The sequence below is a fragment of the Heterocephalus glaber genome, unplaced genomic scaffold, assembly GCF_053883595.1.
Source record: "Heterocephalus glaber isolate CG9 unplaced genomic scaffold, H.glaber_assembly_v1.0 deba00000331, whole genome shotgun sequence".
NCBI classification, from domain to species: Eukaryota; Metazoa; Chordata; class Mammalia; order Rodentia; family Bathyergidae; genus Heterocephalus; species Heterocephalus glaber.
In genome coordinates this window covers 67,569,495-67,588,044 of record NW_028258142.1, presented here as the reverse complement: position 1 = coordinate 67,588,044, position 18,550 = coordinate 67,569,495, and the positions used below count along the sequence as shown (strand labels likewise).

Genomic DNA, 18,550 nt, shown 5'->3' with positions numbered 1-18,550 from the left:
CCACGGACTCTCCTCCTTGGCTCCAAACCAGCAGCCCAAGCCAGAGACACCCGGCTCAAGCCTGCAGTCAGGATTTCGTGCTCTTGCTCCTGGAGGAGAGAGGGACGCTCAGCCCTGGCCATCACTGCGGGACTCATCCGTTCTCCCTGCTGCCCTGTCCACCGCAATGTGTCCACACACAGCCTCTGAGGCCTGCTCCCAGGCTGCCTCCACCGGTCTCCCTTCAGCCCTTCCTCCTGTTCACACTGCCAGTGATGCTCCTCCCGGCACTCAGGCTGCACCCGACACACTGCCCTCTGAGGCCTCCAGACCCGGCCTCTCCCCAGTGCTTCTCCTTAAGGGGCTGTGGCCACCACGCTGGCACTGTCTCGCAATGCTGGTGTCCAGATGTCCATCCCCTGCCTGTTCCAGGCTGCCCACCGCCTCTGGACAACCACAGTCCCTCTCCTGGCTTCAATTATTACCCAGTTTTAAGAACCCCAGTCACTCCCACACCCAGCAGGAAAAAGACGGAGCTGAGTTTGGGTCAAGATAAAGACAAACGCTTTGTCTTTCAGAAGCTCCTGCAGCCTCTGTGGAGCAGCTGCCCCTTCCACAGGAGCATGGCACTGCCCCACCACAGGGCAGCAGGGTCCAAGCACAGCTGGCCACGGAGCCGCTGGATGGTTGCCCGGCCTGGAGGGCTGCAGGGAGGACCCACAGGAGGACCAGAGACCCTGGGACATGAGACAGCTCGGGTGGCATGGCTGAGACTCTGGCAGGCGGGGAGCAGTGGCACCACACCCCTCAGGCCGTGGCTAGGCCCCAAATGCCACGGTACTTGAGCAGGCAGGGCCCCTGCCCGAGGCTGCTCCCAAGGGAAGGACAGCAGGACTCTGGGCACTGGGGGTGGCTTGTGAGGAGGAAGCAGTCTTTTCTGAGGAGGCACAGAGGGCAGACTCCTCCACAGGTGGAGCATGGTGCCCCACCAGAGGACTCTCTGCGAAGAACAGGCTATTTATTTAGAGGTACTGCAGACTGAGCCCAGGGCACTCTACACTGAGCTACACCCCAGCCCTCCCTTGGTTCTGTTTCGTGCCTGGGGGAATTTAATTTTAAATTCTTGCTAGGAGGGGGGTCTGCTCGGTCATCCCAGCAGCTACTTGAGGGGCTGAGGCAGGAAGATTGCAAGTTTTGGGCCAGCCTGGGTCACACAGTGAGGCATTGCCCCCTGGCTGTCTGGGGGCTGCGGGGGCAGAGGTCCCGCAGTCTCCCTCCTGCGTCAGCTGTGGAAGAACATCCACCCAAGGCTCGAGATGCAAGGAAAACACCTCAGCTTCTCTGCCATTTTATCTCGAGGGGAAAGAGCCTAGACACAAGGCCACATGGTGGCCCGTGCCACCCCTAAGCCGCTGTGGGCTACAGAGACCCACTGAGCCTGGGCCTGCTGAGCAGTCACCACTCCGACCTGTCCCAGGAGCACGCGGACTGAGCAGCAGCAGACAGGCAGAACCAAGAGGGTCTTCCTCGAACCGCCCTGCAGCGCTCAGTGATACCCAATTAACTGAGGGATAAGATGTCCCATGACCACACTAACTGCTATTCCTTAAAATCCAAACTTGGGACACCAGGCCACCACCTCGTGTCAGACATGTCCATTCTCTACCCCATTTAAACAGCCAAAGGCTGGTGCCAACTGATGAGGACGCTGCAGAAGAAGCTGCCAGCCAGGCAGGGTCACCTGCGCACAGCACATGACTGACACATCTGGCCACACGACCAGCAGGGCTGCAGTTGTGCCTGCAGAGAAGGGCAGGTGCTGCCTCTCACTCACCACTGGAGACCGGGGAACTACGTCATCACCGGGCCATGCCTGTGCCTCTGTGATGGCAGCGTCCAGTCCTTGGTGGCTTCCTGAGAACGAGCCAGGTCCTCCCCTGGTCTTGGCAGAGACAAGGCTTCCAGTCCCTGCCCTGAGTCCTGACACTCCCACCAGCCATACTGCTCTCCCGGGGACGCAACTTTTCCATAGTATCAGCCACAGCTCTCCCCTTATGACCACCAGCAGCACGGCTCCAACAGGGCTCTTAGAAGTCGCAGGGGACCATGGCCAGGCAGGAAGAGAGAAGCACAGGCCTGGAGCAGGTGTGGAAGAGGCAATAGCAGCCAGCTGCATGATGATCACAGGAGCCGCTGTCGCTCACTCAGGGCCCCACCTCCAGGAATTCCCAGGCAGAACTCGGGTTCTCATGGCTGCAGCCTGAACCCCAGGCAGGGTGGGTCCCTTCCTGGGGCAGAGGAGCCATAGGCACCGCAGTGAACAGCTCAGGCTCAGAGGCGAGGAGACCTGACAGCGGCCCGGGGCCCAGTGGGGCAGAGGCAGGGCAGGAGGCAGATGAGGGAGATGCAGCGAGGGAGGTGCCCATCGGCGCTGGAAGGCCTGGATCGAAGCCCGTCAGGCTCCTCTTCTTCCTCCCTCCTCCTCTCAGAGTGGACCTGACCGCCTCTTCACTGCACCTCCCAGCTCCTCCTCAGGGTGCAGAAGAGGAGGCTGAGTGGACACCTGCCACGTTCCTGAGACGCTTCAAGTCTCCCTCCTGGATGGGAGACCACATCCCACAGAGGAGCAGCTCCAGGGCTGGAGGACCCTGGCTTCCTGCCCGGGGACTCCAACATCCTCAGCGCTCCTCGGAGCCCACACTTCACAGCTTCCGAGCCCAGGATGAACCCCACACTGCTGTCGGACTCCCTGCCACCGAGGGCTGCTGGCTCCGCAGGGGAGAGCCCGCATCAGGAGGGCTCCGCTCCTGGCTCCTGTGGTGGCCTCAGCCTTCCTCAAGTAGAGGTGACACCGCAGGGAAAGGAGCAGAAGGGCAGCCCAGGAGCCGAAGCCTGGCCTAAAGAGGCAGCAGCTCCAGTCCAAACCCACGTGGCACCCCAGCACCCCAACAACTGGCCTGCTCTCTCTGAAACATCTGAAAAGCTACGTTCTTTCAAGGATTCAGAAGACCAGAGAAATATGGTCACTTTGCATGACTACTTCTACCATCTTTCCTTTTAAGTGAAGAATTCAAACCAGAGAAACCTTTTTGGGTAAAAAGTCTTTCCCCTGGACCCTGCGAGACTACTGGGCTTCACAGTGCCCGGGCCTTAAACAAGGAGCTGGAGGCCCAAGAGCAGCACTCAGGTTCCTGCACCTCAGGCCTGGCCCTGGGCACCACCAGAGGGACGGCTCCCAGCCACAGCTGCAGGTGTGCAGGTGGTGGCAAAGCACCAGACCCTGGTGTCCACTGTCCAGGAGCTCAGCAGCCAAACAGCAGTCAGGGGAGCTCCCTGAGCTGCCACCATCAGCAGAGGAAGCCGAAGAGTAACTGAAGGCAGAGGGACAGTTCCTCAGCAGCACCTGACTTCCCCTCTCTGGGAGTTTTCCTAGTTCTAATCTCTAAAAATGCTGTGTGCTGCTCTGTAAGCGACACATTCCTCAGATAGCAGGGATGGGAGGAGCCCTGCAGACCTCCAACCACCCAACAGGAACACATCATAAGCTGCAAATGCTCTTCCAGATGTGTATCAGAGGAGGAGAAGCACGCATCATTTTACCAAAGTCACTACAGCAGCCTGGGCCCTGGACGCTGCACGGCCTTCAGCTCCCAGGTGCAAACGCACGTTTACCGCACTGCTGCCTGGTGTTCTGTCACTGACCAGCTGAGCCAAGCCTCCAGTGACGTGGGGTTCTCACCTGAGAAAGCATCTGTGGCCTGAAAACCAGCTTCCTGCATACTGCTCCCCCGACACGATGTGTCCCGGCTCAAGCTGTCCTGTTGGAGGAAACCGCTCAGCGGGGTCTCAGGTCACCTCCATCATGGGCCTGCAGTCCAGCCTCTGGAGCATCTGGTACCCACTGGCCCTGCTCCCACAGTGCGTGCAGGAGATGCCCGGAGAGCACACGGTCACCTCAGCCGTCCAGCCAGAGTGTCGAAGCCATGGTGAGCCCGGGCGTGGGCCCCTGTCCTGCTGAGACCCACGCTCCCACCTCAAAGTGAAGGCTGCCTCAGCCTCGCAGCAGCCAGCATCTTCCCGTCTCAGCTTCAGCAGAGGAGCCGAGCCTGGTCTGCTCCACCGATCCTCGCTTCGCCTCTGTCCTCACTGAAATGGAACAGAAAGAAGTCACTCGACAGAGGCCCTAGGGACCATTTCCGGAGGGCCACATCTTAATGGTTCGCCCACAGAACTCAAAGAGAAGCAGCCACCCAGAGCTGTGCCCAGGACCTGATGCCCAGGTCTGAGGGGTGAGGGTGAGGGGGCCTCCTGCTGCCCCTAGGGAGCCACCCCGCACGCCTCCCTGGGAACAGCCCCCACAGCCCTGTGCTCCACACGCTCCCTGGTGGGCTCCTGGGCCTGAGACACTGCTGCCCGCACTCCCAAAAGGAAAAGTCAGGACTGGGGCTGAACGGTTTTAAAGTGGCTCTTACACCAAGATCAAGTGACATTTACCCCAGGGATACAAGGATGAGTCCACATGTGCAAATCAATAAATGTATTAAATCGCATCAACAGAATGCAAGATAAAGTCATGTAATCATCTCAATAGAAACAGAAGAAGCATTTGATAAAATCCAACATTCCTTCGTGAGAAAAACCCTCAGTATAATAAAGACTAAGTCCCAGCCCACGTCACACTGAACGCAAAAGTGAAGAGAGCTCTTCCTGTAAGATCAAGGGCTCTCACCACTCTTATCCAACACAGACCTGGAATCTTAGCCACACAAACAAGGCAGGAAAAAGAAATAAAGGTCATCCAAACCGGAAATGAGGAAGTCAAATTTTCCCTATTTACCAACAGCATTTTATTATAGAAAAGCCTAGGGCCAGGGATTTAGCTCAGTGGTTCTGGCGCCTGCCTCTCAAGCGCAAGGTCCCAAGTTCGATCCCCAGTACCAAAAAAAAAAAAAAATGTACAATTATGTGTCCATTTAGGGAAAAATTTTAAAGACCCAGAAAAAAAATAAAAGTATAGAAAGCCCCAGAAATAACATGCAATTGGGAAACATAAAAACGTAACTTCTGGGCCAGGGATTTAGCTCAGTGGTTTTGCTGTCTGCTGTGCAAGCACAAGGTCCCGAGTTCGATCCCCGGTACCAAAAAAACCCAAAAAAAACAGAAAAGCCTAAAGACTCCATAAAAACAGTTAGATGTGTTAACACGAACATAGTTGTAGGATATGATATCAACCTTTAAAAAGTCAGTACCATTTTTAAAATGTCAGTACATCAGTAACAAATGTGCTGAGAAATAAAACAAGAATATTCCTATTTACTTTGACTACCAAAACATAGACAAGAATATAACTCAAGTAAGAAAGTGAATTTGTGATGAAAATTACAAAACACTGATGAAGGGTACTGAAGAAGACACGAAAACACAGAATGATAGCCTATGTTCATGGGCTGGAAAATTTAATGCTATTAAAATGTCCACATTACCTAAAGTGACTTACAGATTCCCATCAAAATATCAGTGGCATTCTTCACAGAAATAAATTCATATAGAACCACAAAAGATCCCAAATCCAAGCACAAAACACTGTGAACAAAAATAACAACCCCAAAGAGATCCCAATAGATGATTTCAAACCAGGCAGGCAGAACAGCACAGCAACGTCACTTAAACAGGCAGTGCAGATGGACAGAGAAGCAGAAAATAAACCGTGTATTTACAGCCAACCACCTCTAGCAAAGGCACCAAGAGCACAGGGTAGAAAAGCCGAGCCTCTTCAGCAAATGGTGCTGAGAGAGCTGGGTGTTCACACACACAAGAATGAAACTAGACCTCTATTTCTTGCCATATACAAAATGAATTCAAAATGGATCAAAGTCCTAAATCTAAGGCCCCAAACAAGAAACTCTTAGAAGAAAACAACAGAGCAAACATTTTAGGACACTGCTCTGGGCAGAGATGTTTGGGTATGTCCCCAGAAGCACAGGCAACCAAAGCCAAAACTGACCAGCAAAAGAAATCACTGAAAGAATGCAAAGATAACTACAGGCTGGAAGAAAATATTTGCAAAATACTCATCTGACAAAGATCAATATCCAGACTATGTAAGAAACTAAAGCAAGTTAAAAGCAAAAAAGAAAAACAAATAATCTGACTTTCAAAAGGACAAATCACCTGAATAGATGTTTCTCAAAAGAAGATTTATGAATAGCCAAAAAGTATATGAGAAAATGTTCTACATTACTAATCAGGGAAATGCAAATCTCCATACACTTCGAATGGCTATCAGCAAACTGACAAAAAAAAAAATAGCAAATGTTGGAGATGGAGAGAACAAGGAATTGCTCTCCACTTTGGTGGGATGCAAATTAGCACAGCTACTCCGAAACTAGAGATAGAAGCACCATGTGAACCAGCAACCCCACTCCTGGGTACATGTCCAAGGAGACACAATCATATGTCACAGAGCCATCTGCACTCCCATGTTCCCTTCAGTCGGCACTGACAACAGCCAAGACATGGAATCTACTGTCCACCGATGGAGAAAGAGGTGGTGCATACACATAATGGAATATTACTCAGCCATTAAAAGAATGAAATACTGCTGCCATTCTAGACAACATGGATGAACCTAGATGATACTATGCTAGGTGCAATAAGCCAGGTGCAGAAAGATAAATCCCATATGCTCTCACTTACAAGTGAGCTAAAAATTTGATCTCATGGAAGTGAAGAGCAGAGGAGCAGTGACCAGTGCCTGGGAAAGGGGGTGAGCCATGGGCCAAGGACAGTTGGTGGGCACGCTGGTGCACTCGGATAGAGAGTATCTCCTCATGTCCCACAGCATGGGGGACAAGAATTGATTGGGTTTTTCCAAATAGCCAGTGAGGGATTTTGAATGCTCACCAAACACAGAAACGATAAATGTTTGAAGTAACAGGTACACCAATTACCCTGACCTGATTGCTACACATTGTATACAGGTGTAAAAGCACTACAATGCACCTCAAAATATGTACAACTGGGGCCAGGGATTTAGCTCAGTGGTTCCGTCGCCTGCCTCGCAAGTGCAAGGACCCGAGTTCAATCCTCAGTACCAAAAAAAAAAAAAAAAAAAATACGTATAATTATGTGTCCATTTAGGGAAAAATTTTAAAGACCCGGAAAAAAAATAAAAGTATAGAAAGCCCCAAAAATAACACACAACTGGGAAACATAAAAATGTAACTCCTGTGCCGGGGATTTAGCCCAGTGGTTTTGCCGCCTGCTGCGCAAGCGCAAGGACCCGAGTTCGATCCCCGGTACCAAAAACAAAACTCCTAAGGGAAAAAGAAAGGCAAAGGCCTATGTTAATTTTTTAATGAGTGAGAAAGACAATTTAATGCATAAACTGCTCTGCATAGTACATAAAATAAAAACATTTTACAAAATACTGTTCAGATATTTTTACTGTTGTTATTTTATACATGAAGCAATGCTAAGAACAAGGGTATCAGAATCCAAAGGGTCAGAGCTTTAAATCAGAATCACAAATAACCCATCATTGCTTCATCCTGACCATCTATAATTAATTTCTTTAAAATGTGGCCCATCCTGCACAAGAGGAAGGACCTGAGTTCAATCCCCGGTACCAAAAAAAAAAATGTGGCCTTATTTTTCTTTTTCATCATTAAACTAAAAAAACGAATGTAAGAAAACAGTGCATATAAGAGAGCTCTCAATTTAAAACCTCATATTGCTATAAATAGAAGGTAGTGAAGTTAAAACATTACCAATACAGACTACAACAAGACTTTTAAAAATTACAAGGTATTTTTATTATATTAAGAAAGCTGATTGTATATCCTGCATCTGTTCACACTAACAATCTCATAACAGGGGTGGTCCAGAAGCAGGCCTTCATTTTAAACACGAGGTAAATCTTATTTTAAGTAAAAAGTCTGTTGCTTATGTAAATGTGGCTTAAAGCTACTTGAAGATGTGAGAAGCTATTTTTTCTGACTTTAAACACTTCATCTAAAAATGACCAGCACCCAAGGCTCACGTCAGCCTCCCGTGTCAACTAATGCCGTGCAGCCCGGCGACCAGTTTTAGGAAGTGGCAATTATCCCGCCAGAGAAAAGCAAAGGGCCACCTGTCCCGAAATGCTGACTTGTCCTTGCCCTTTTCTATTCCTTTGGTGCAGCAAATACTAGGTTTTGTTTCTTTCTCTAAACTCAAGAGAGCACTGAGCAGTGACGAGGCAGTTGCCGTGGTTGTTCACGGTGGGGTATTTGTTCTGCTGCACAACTAAAGCTACATCACTTCCTTCAAAACATCGAGTTGTCACAGGAAGCAGCCACAAGGGGAAGAGAGAGCCCCCCTGGGGTGAGGGAACCTGGGCTTGCAACCTCGAGCTTCCCGTGCCTCCCTCGAGGCCGCCACCTGCAGCTGGGCAGCACCTGCCCTGCTCAGCAAGCCCAAGCGGACGCCCCGGCGGACCCGAGAAGGCGCCCGGCCAGCAGGGGCGCAGCGCAGCGCCCCGCCCTTGTCAGCCCGCAGTCCTACGAGACACGAGGAAGAAGTGGAGCCGAGGACCGATGGCGCCTGGCCTGCCAGTGCTTCCTCCACTCCAAGTGGCCCCCCAGCCCCGTCGCCCCGTGGGCCTCCTGAGGGCCGCTTCCCGGCCGCACCCGCCTCGGTGTTCCAGCTTTGCAGAGCCCTCCACACACAGCCCCCAGGGGGTCCGCCCCACTCAGCGCCTCTCTCCTGTTCGAGCGAGGGCCTGAGGACAAGGACAGGGGCTGGCCCGTCCCCACTGGGACCCGGGTTCCTGGAGAGGGAGGCACAGGCGGCCTCACAGAAGGACCGGCGGCCCGGCGCTCACAGGGCGATCCCGAGGAGCCCGCCTCCCAGCGCCTGCAGTGGAGCCTCTGGACTGGCAGGGCTGACACTCAATGGCCCAGCTGCACCCACACTTCACAAAGTGCCCAGGCACCGAGGCCCGGGACCACCCAAGAGGGCCCCGGGCCTGCGGGGCTCAGGAAGGAGCGGCCTGGTGTAGGCTCCCCCCAGTGCTCCTTCCGCCTGCTGAGACGCAGACAGTTCCCGAAACGGTTTCCGGTCAGGAAACCAAGGGGAAAGAGGTAACTGACCCACACGAAGACCACAGTGGATCACGGCTCACCTTCAAGAGTCCCTTGCTCCACAGCAAGCCCGCAGCTCCATCCTGTCACACACACACGCACACTCCCTCCACAGCACACCCGAGATCACCACCCTGTAGGGCAGACATGCACACAAGCACTGTACACACACTCGCTCCAAGATGTTCTTCCTAGGCCAGGGTAATGGCAGCACTAACCAGGGAATAAATTAGCATTACAGCCATACGTGGTCATGCCGTCCGTCCGCCACACAGCAACAGCTGGAAGGTAATCAGGTACAGGAAAAACGCCCCCACGGGGAACGGCATTTGTAAAACACAGACATTCCCAGACCCAAGCCCGCAGCTGAAGCACATGTTTGCCTGACGAGCTGTTCGTGGAAACTCAGGTAAACCGCAGCCCTCGTAGGAATCATCCAAGAATGAAAAGTGGGTTTGGACCACAGCCCTGGGAAAGGCGCCCTGTGAACACCCATGTGGGCACTGCGGGAGGCAGGAGCGCAGGGGCCTGAGGCCAGGCCCTGGAGACGGAAACACCTCCCTCAACACCGAGAAGCACCCAGAGCGGCTGCAGTGTGTGAGGAACAGGTGCTGTGCTGCGCTTCCTTCCCTCCCATGGCAGGCGACCCCAGACTGCAGTCCCGGAGCGGAGCGGAGCCGGGCCCCGCCCACCTGCTGGTCTCGTCTTCCACAGAGGAGCTGCAGGGTGCAGGGCTCTGACCTCGGCAGACCTACGCGTTCATCCATGCGAGAGTCGGGCCGCTCGCTCGTGCCCAACCTCCTGCTGGCTTGAGGTCAACGCGGCGAAGGCAAAGGGGAAGAAGGCGGGGAAAGGGGCCAGGGTCTTCTCCAGCCCGGGGCAGACGCGCCTGCTTCTCCGCATGAGCTCTTCTTCCCTGGGGAACAGCTGAGGCCGGGCAAGGGGCCTCCTGTCTCAGCATCTCCTGAGCCACAAAGGAGGGCTTGGAGAAGGCCTGGTTCCTGCCGAGGCCAGCTGGAGCAGGGTGCCTGGGGCGGGCGGGCGCCACAGTGGGTCTGCAGCGGGGGCAGTGCCTTCCTGCACCGCCCACCCCAGGCTCACACAGGCTCCCGTGCTCAAGCAGTCGGGAGGGCGCGCCGGGCGGAGTGGGAGCCGCTCACTGGGCCTCCGTCGAGGCCGGAGTGTGGCACTGGCCAGGACTCGGGGCCCCAAACCGTGGTGTCTGCAGCTGTAAAGTGGAGCCAGGACGCCACACGCCCCCATCGTCACTGCACCGCGACTGAGAAGACGGAGTCCGGGCAGCCGCTGCAGGTATCAGCCCACCTCACGGACGACACGACGCCCGCCTCCGAGAAGGTCCGACCCAGCCAGATACGCCACGATGCCTACCTTGGCTCCTTGGGAGGGCTGTCTTCCTCGTCTACAGCAAGTTCTCAGGAGATAAAATCAAAGCTCAGTATCACATCAGCTAAAATGAATAGCCGAGATGAACAGGGGAAAGGATACCGAATTAGAGAAAGTGTGTGGGTGAAATATTTGGTATGAAATGTGGTAGAAGGGAAGATTAAAAGTGACAAGAAAGAAACTTGCCTTTAAAAGGAAAGAGAGCCTCTTGATAGTCAATTTTTGTCATGTTCTCATACTGAAATACCACATCTTAAGAGCAGCACTGTGGAGGAATGAGCAGGTCAGCCGGGGCCTTCTCGCCCTGGCTTGCCAGTCTGTGGCCTCTGTGCAGAGCCAGCTCCTCAGGCCTCCTCACAGGTCTCCCCCACGCCACAGGCCCTGGGGTGCAGCTGCCTCGAGAAGTCACCCACCAGCCCCGTTCTTGGCAGCCCCTTGGTGTCCGAGAGGCCATTCGCGATCCAAGGGTCAAAGGCCTTGCAGCCCGTCGCCAGCTTCATCTGCAGTTACAACCATGTCTTCAGCGCCATGCACCGAGAATCCCAGCTTCGTGCGAGGCTGAGATGGGAGGAATGCAAACTCAAGGCCTGCCTAGGCAGCTCAGCAAGACTGTCTGCCTCCAAAAAAAGCTGGGATTGACCTCAGGGCACCTGGGGTTCAAGCTCCAGTACTGCAAAATAAATGCACACAGACACGAAAATAACTAAAATAAAGCCATGTTTCTTTAGTTCTCCCCTTCTCCCTATCAAACTTTAGTATTTATTTATTCCCTTCCCCTCTGGACTTGGCACGCAGGAACTGACTTATTTACACCCCTGCTCTGCAGTAAGACCTAAGCAAACTTCTCCAGCCAGGGCCCGGACCAAGGGGCAGCAGAGAGAGAAGAGGAGAACTTATTACAGCACCTGGAAGCCTGCCTGCCAAGCACCAATATGACATTCTGTCCATTCTAATTGAAAAGGGAATGTAGCTTGACAAATGCATGTGAAATGAGAAAACAGGTATGTAAGTGCACAGGACCTGCGTTGCAGAGCAAGGGGCCGTCAGCTGGAGGACAGGACAGCGGAGTAGGGCAGGGTTCGAGGGCTCTTGTCAGCGCAGGGTCCTGCTGCCCCTGGGGACGACACAGCTGTGCTGTCCAGAGGAGCCGTCACAGAGGGATGGGGCAGGTCTGGCGCGGGTGAGCAGCTCCACGCCCTTCCCTTCTCGGGGTCCCCCCCCGCCGCGTCAGGGCCTCGGTATCTCCGTCCCAAGCGGGTGCTGATGTCACTGTGAGGCGCAGTGACGAGCCGTGCAGGTGCAAAGAAGGCGTGTGCACACAGCAGGACACCTGCACACACGTTAAGCCAGGGGCGGGCGTGACCTGCCGTGACCAGAGCCCGGGGGAGGCGTGGAAGCTGCAGTCAGCCAGGGCGCGGGGGACGGGAAGAAGAGCTCTCCCCTGTGTGAGGGAGGAGGGGCGAGCTGAACATCCCGTCAGGCCTGATGAGACCTACTCCGCGGCCCAACGCCACCGCGCCTGGCCTCGGGCCTCTGGGCTAGTGTTTAACACTCTCAACTTGTCACTTTGACAACTTGCTACTGGGTGGGCTTTTCTTTCCTTGCCCACACCAGCTGGGCTCCGCCCGGCTCCTGCTAACGGGGTCCCTCCCCCAGGAATCCTCCTGCGCCCCAACACGAAGATCCAGCCACTGTGCCCAGCACCACCAATGGCAAGGGCTCCCCCACTGGGGAGTCTCTCCTGTAGAAGTGACCCTCACCACACTTCTCTGGCTATAATCACTTTGTCACACAAGACATAGCAGCTGAAGATGGCACTGAAATAACGCACACCAACACCCGAAAACAGCTTCCTGGAGGCAAAGAGAACAAATTACTGGCCTGAAGGACGCACTGAAAGAACTCACTTTCCTCCCCCTTTGCCTCCCACCTCCTCTAGATGAGTCCTGGCCACACTCAGACCCCCGGCCTAGAGGTAAACGTGGGCAGAGCAGTTTGACAGTGCTCATGGAGACTGCCACTGAAATTTAAAGGCAGGCTAGCTGCTCCACTATCTTCCCTCTCCCTTCTGGTTCCCATGGAAACAGACCTCTGTTCACCAAAAACAGAGTAAAGGTAGCATCCTGCCCAGTTTCCCCTGCAATCTATTTCCATGGGAACTGGAGGAGAGGATGAAGGATCTGCATCCCTGTCAGCTGCGGCTGCAGACACAGGAAGGTCCCAGGGGCCTGCAGGCTTGAAGGGGCTCAGCCATGGGAGCCTGAGAAAGGGAGGCTGGGCCGGCTGTCAGCCTCCAGGCATGCACCCAGCAGGGGACTCCCTTCTCCAACCTCAGCTCAGCGGACCTCAGGCCCGCAGGCCCACACCAGGCTGGCCCTAAACCAGCCTCTCCGGGGGCTGAGGCCAGGACACCGTGGTTCTCACAGACTTCCGAGAGACTGGGTTGCACAGAGCTGCAGGAAACTGACGGTCCAGAGCACAGAGCTCCAGAGTCTAACGCAGTGAGTTCTGTGGGCCTTGGCGAGCTGCAGACCCGGCCCCTGGGTCTGCGTGGGCCCGAGGTTCTGCCTCCCTCCACCCCAGGGGTGCTGAGGCTTCTGGTGCTCAAGAAGACCACTGTCTCCACGTAGCAGCACCCACATCGGGCCCGAAGCAGAGCTGTAGTGTCAGGCTGACAAGGAGCTCAAATCGTGCTGCATTCCCTGCCCCACCTGTTCTTCTGCCCCAGACACAGCCACGTGGGTCAGAGGGAAACGACATTAGAACTCACGCAATCCTTAGGACCCCACAGCTGGCCCTTCCGACCTGACTTCTCTAAGAAAGGTAAAAGTAAATGCCACATGTCTGCAGGTCAAACCAGTGGTGGCAAGTATTTAGAAAACACTTTAATAAAGATGGACATATTATCAAGGTAGAATGGAACTGTCCACATTTAAAAAGAAATGAAGGGAATTTTGGTAAATTCTGGAGTTTATTATTTTAAAAATATTAATTCAGCTAACCTTAGAATCCCTAATCTAAAAGAAAACGCACAAAGTAAAAGCAGTTTCTGAGTTACCCAAAGTAATACAAAGGTGTCATGTTTCTACATGAAACAAAGTTTTAAACCACACAAAATTCCAGTGTACTATTCAAAAGCAAGTTTCTCCTTTTAGCCACTAGAGAAATGCAAATCAAAACTGCACTGTGATACCATTTCACCATTTGAAAGACTATAATCAAATAACAACAACAACAACATAAGTAGGTAGGGATGTGGGGAAAAAGGAACCCTTATACACTGTTTCACGAATCCAAATCAACACGGCCACTGTGGAAAACAGTACTGAGATTCGTCATAAAACTAAAAGAACTAGCAATGGTCCAGTTACAGCTCTCCTGGATATATACCCAAAAGAAATGGAGTCAGCACACAAAAAAGACACCTACGTACCCATGTTAACTGCCAATGATTCATATCAGCCTAGGTGGCCATCAGCAGAAGATTGGATAAATAACACATGGTGTGCGTATATGCAGAATGGAGTATTTGACCCAGCTATTCCCCTGCTGGGTATCTTCCCAAAAGAATTAAAAGAATCATATCACAGAGATATATATGCACCCATGTTCACAGCGGCACAGTTTGTAATAGCTAAAGCTTGGAAACAGCCCAAGTGCCCATCAACTGGAGACTGGATAAAGAAGATGTGGTTTTTTTATAAAATGCAGTACTACTCAGCCATAAAGAACGAGAAACTAGAGACATTTATAGCTAAATGGATGCACATTGAGGCCATACCCTTAAGTGAAATAAATAGGACACACGTGTAAATACTGATAGTTTCTCTAGTGTGAGAAACCGAAAGTGTAAATAAGGATTAAAATGATTAAAACAAATAATTGATAATTTGAAATAGGAAGAAAAGGTCCAAAGGTGGAGGGGTGGTGGGAAGGGAAGGGGAAAGCGAAGAAGGGAAAGGAAAAATTATGAGAAAAGAAAAAAAAATGGAAACGAAATCTATGTGAATAGGGAAGGGTGGAGGTTGTGAAGGGTGCACAGGTAATAGGGAAAAAAATAAGAACCAAGATTCATCATGTACAGGTACAAACACCCAATGATAAATGTAAACGTATTGTATACCTAAAATGTACCAATAGAATTTAAGAAAAAGAATGTAAGGGGAAAAAAGAATAGAGTAGTATTCAGCCATAAACAATGAAATCCGGTCACTTTCAGGAAAATGGATGGAACCAGACACGTTGAGCAAAGTAAGTCACAGAAAGACAGGTGTTTGTTGCATGCTTTCCTGCACAGGTAGAAAAATAAAAATAAGATGGTCTGAAAGTAGAAAAGGGACTATGAAGACCGGAGAAGGTGACAAAGGGAGGAGGAGGGAGGGCAGGAGAAAGGGCGGGCACGATCCATGCACAAACCCGTGCACGTGTGGACCGCTTTGTACAGTCAGCCATGTTAACAGAACCCAAACACAGGCAAGTTTACTTCTCCATCTTAGGAAATCTCCACTTTGTTTATATATAAAAAGGGAGTTGTTTCAGTTTGTCTCATAAGACACCCTATGTGCTTCCTTCATTCAAAATTCATAATACACTCATCTTTGAAAATTAAAATGTAACAAAATCTCAACTGCTGTATAAATAACTGAGTTACATTACAAACGCACTTGAAAAAGTAATCTTCTGATTCTAAAAGTGCAGGGGGGAACCTGACTGCTCAGCAGACACACAGCACAGACGGCTGAGCTTCTGCACGGCCCGGGCCACAGGCAGCTACAGCACGAGCAGCCCATCATCCGCGGGGCCCACTCCCACACCAGGGAAGCAGAAATGCAATGCAGACAGTGTGCGCGTGTGCACAGTGCCACAGAAAACATTACCAGAAGAAAGCCATGAGCTAACACAGATCCAGGTGCCCACAGCCTGCTTCACCTGAACCAGGGTTGTGTAGCAAATGAAGCCCTTGTCAAGGAAATTAGGAAATTCTGCACTGTTACCCACACACACCCACACAAAAGTGAAACAGCTCAGGGGAGGGTTCCAAGGAGGGGCACTGTTCAGCATCCATTAAAAACAAGAAAAGTAAGGGCCTGGAGATGTAGCTCGACGGTAGAACATTTTTGCCTACCGCGCTCTAGGGCCTGGGTTCAACCCCCAGCACCACAAAAACAAACAAAAATGATAAAAATAATTGGGAATAAACACAAACATGCTTCCACGCAGCACCTCTAAAATCTGTTAGTCTGTGAGACCCTCGCTAGAACACTGGCTGTTGATATTTACTACGTATCTGTGTTGGCTCTGTATTCATATGAAGCAGCAACTTTCCACAAATGGCCAAATGGTAAGCAGTTTCATGCAGGACATGAATCTGTCCCAACTCCTCAACTCTGTCCTGACAACATGAAAACAGCCAGGGCCACAACACATAAACAAGCAAGTGTGGCCTTGTACCAATATAACTTTATTGGTACACACCGAAAGCAGCCAGGAGAAACAAGACATAGAGCAACCAGGGTAGGCATGTTCCAGTGAGACCTGATTGATGCAAACAAGCCCCAAGTTGGCAAACTCTGGACCAGCCTACACTCCTTGTCATGGAAATGTCTTATTCCACTATCATTCTACAGCTCCAGGCAAGGACGAACAGCAACCCTTCAGGGTCTGCCTCATTTCTGGTTTCAGCCACCTCTCAGGAGCCCACAGAATGGCAGCGCTGCAAACTTCCAGCGTTTCTAGCACTTGCACACCAGCTCTGGACCGCTGACACTAATGAACATACAGCTGTGTCTTGTGTGCTGCGTTCTCTGTATTGTTTGTATACATATGGTTTCCTCCACTTTATTCAGATAGTGCCAAGGGCAAGACTTTTATTTGCATTTTCCCTCAGAATTTTATTTAGTTTTCAGCAACAGATAAAGATGCTAAAGCTGCTGCTGCTGGGTCCTTCCTCCTCTCAAAATGTAGGCAGGACTAACAGGGGCGGGTATGGTCTCTGTCTCCCCTGGGAGACCAGGCGGACTACGGGCCCTCCAGCTCCTCCCAGGAGAGTCCAGCGCACAGAGGATATGGGAGCTGGGACTTCCTGAAGCCAGACGCCTTGCCTCAGTGCCCGGCAGCCACACCTGGCAATGCTGAGTTCAGTTCCACGGAGGGGTAACTAAGTACACAGTGAACTAAACTAATTTTTACATTTGAACAGAATTACAGAATTGTGGAGTAAGAAATGCTCCTAGATATCATCCACTCCAACTCAGTGTCGCACAAAAGAGAAATCGTGGCTCAGCTACCTCCATACGTTATTATGAAGAGCTGGGTCTAGAGCGCAGGGTATGAAACTGGCCTAAATCTAAACGCCTTCCGAGCATGGTACAGAAACTCCTGGTGCTTTAGGGAGCACTGTACAAGTCTTCCCCACAAATGAAAGCATGCACAGCGCACACATGTGAGCAAGGGTGCAGAGGAGACGCCTCACAGCAGCAGGGCCCCACAAGGCTGCGGGAGCCCTGCAGCCTAACACAGTTCCACACGCACCCCGGCTTTCCCCCGTGCCCACCCAGCAAACGAGCAGAGATCATAGGATCCTACAGCACAAGGGTTGTCGGGAGGAATGCTACATCATTTTGGGGAAAAATCATTTGGTTAGCCTAGTTCTCCTGCCTACAGCCCAGCTATGGAATTCCGAGACATAACTCCATTTTGGCCTCCGGTCACAGCTGAGACCTCAGTGATCCGGTGATGCTGTGATTCTCCAGGACAAGAAACATCCTGGGAGCTGAGAACATCCTGGGAGGAGCAAACATCTACTCCGTTCCTCCTTGTTCTTGGATTGTTACATCTTATTTACGCGGATGCACTGAACTCTCTGCGAGTCATTTGTTACATCTGTTTCTCCCGATGTACTGAATAAAAGGTGCAGTAAGCTGGGGGCTTTTGTCTTTGCTGCCCAGAGCAGCACTGATCAGACCCAAAGCTCAGCTTCTTCTCAGTCTCGTTTGTCTACCTTTCCTGTAATTCGCCGTGTACTGCTGTGGCTCACAGGAGACTAACACTTACTGCAGAGGTTCTGGTAACGTCCCCTTTCCCTATTCCCTACGAAAGGTTCACACCGTGGATGCAGCCCATCGTTGGGCTGTGGGACTGACAGAGCCTCAGGGGTCCCGGGTATAGTGACATACACCATGGGCCCTGGGCACATGGCACCACTCATTTCCTGCTGTGAATCATGCTCAGGATATAAAATCCATTTCTGAAAAATACTACACTGCTGACAGGGTTCTCTGGATGAAGGGCTAGTGCAATCAGGAATTTAATTAGTGCACTGGCTGAGCATTATACATGTCCACACACACTTGGCACAGTGACACACACTAATGCCACCTACTAGGGAAGCTGAGGCAGGCAGATTCCAAGTTCAAGCCCAGCCTGGGCAATTCAGCAAGCCCCCATCTCAAAATAAAAACTGGGGAGGTAGCTCATTTGTAAAGTGCCCCTGGGTTTGAGCCCCAGTACGGAAAAAAAAGCTCAGACACAACGCCACACTAATGTGCACATATTCTGACCACAGGAGCTCAGGACTCCCCAGCACCCCACAGGTCCAAGACTCAAGCTCCGCCCCAGGGCCGGGCGTGTCCAAACAGTGGCAGACCTGGACCTCCTTCTCACCACCTCTGGCCTGGAGGAAGACAACACGGGAGAGGCAGCCCGGCTGCAGGAGCCAGGTGGTGCTGTTCTTTTCCTTTTTGCTTTTCTATCAAATGCTGCTAGACTATTAGTCCGCAACTGTGGTGCACAACACATCTGAATTCTCTTCGTCCCCTCCCTTCTTCCTCACCCTCATCTCTTGGTCCCTTTCCCATCTGCAGAAGACCCGGCTCCCTGTCCACTCAGGTCTACCAGAAATCTGCAGCAGAAGGCGCCTGAGGGAGGAATCCATCTGATGCCTCTGCTTCACTCTCTCCTAAGAGGCAGTCCGAGCCTTCGCCAAAGCTGTGGTGGCACAGATGTTCCCTGGGAAAACAAACCTGAGCAGGCCACTGCCCAGCACA

The 18,550-nt window shown here is 52.0% G+C and overlaps 1 protein-coding gene across 13 annotated transcripts in view; it reads right to left on the bottom strand.

Annotated features, from left to right (window-relative positions):
* Ldlrad4 (low density lipoprotein receptor class A domain containing 4) overlaps positions 1 to 18,550 on the bottom strand; it is a 250,063-nt gene that overhangs the window by 151,815 nt on the left and 79,698 nt on the right. For 12 of the 13 annotated variants that reach the window (XM_087195240.1, XM_087195278.1, XM_087195255.1 and 9 more), the window contains one exon: positions 3,719 to 4,125. In XM_087195240.1, coding sequence (XP_087051366.1) covers positions 3,719 to 3,730 — 12 coding nt within the window. In that variant the 5' untranslated portion in view covers positions 3,731 to 4,125. Of the gene's footprint in view, positions 1 to 3,718; positions 4,126 to 10,490; positions 11,922 to 18,550 lie in introns of those variants that run through there. The other variant, XM_087195252.1, reaches the window with a different exon arrangement.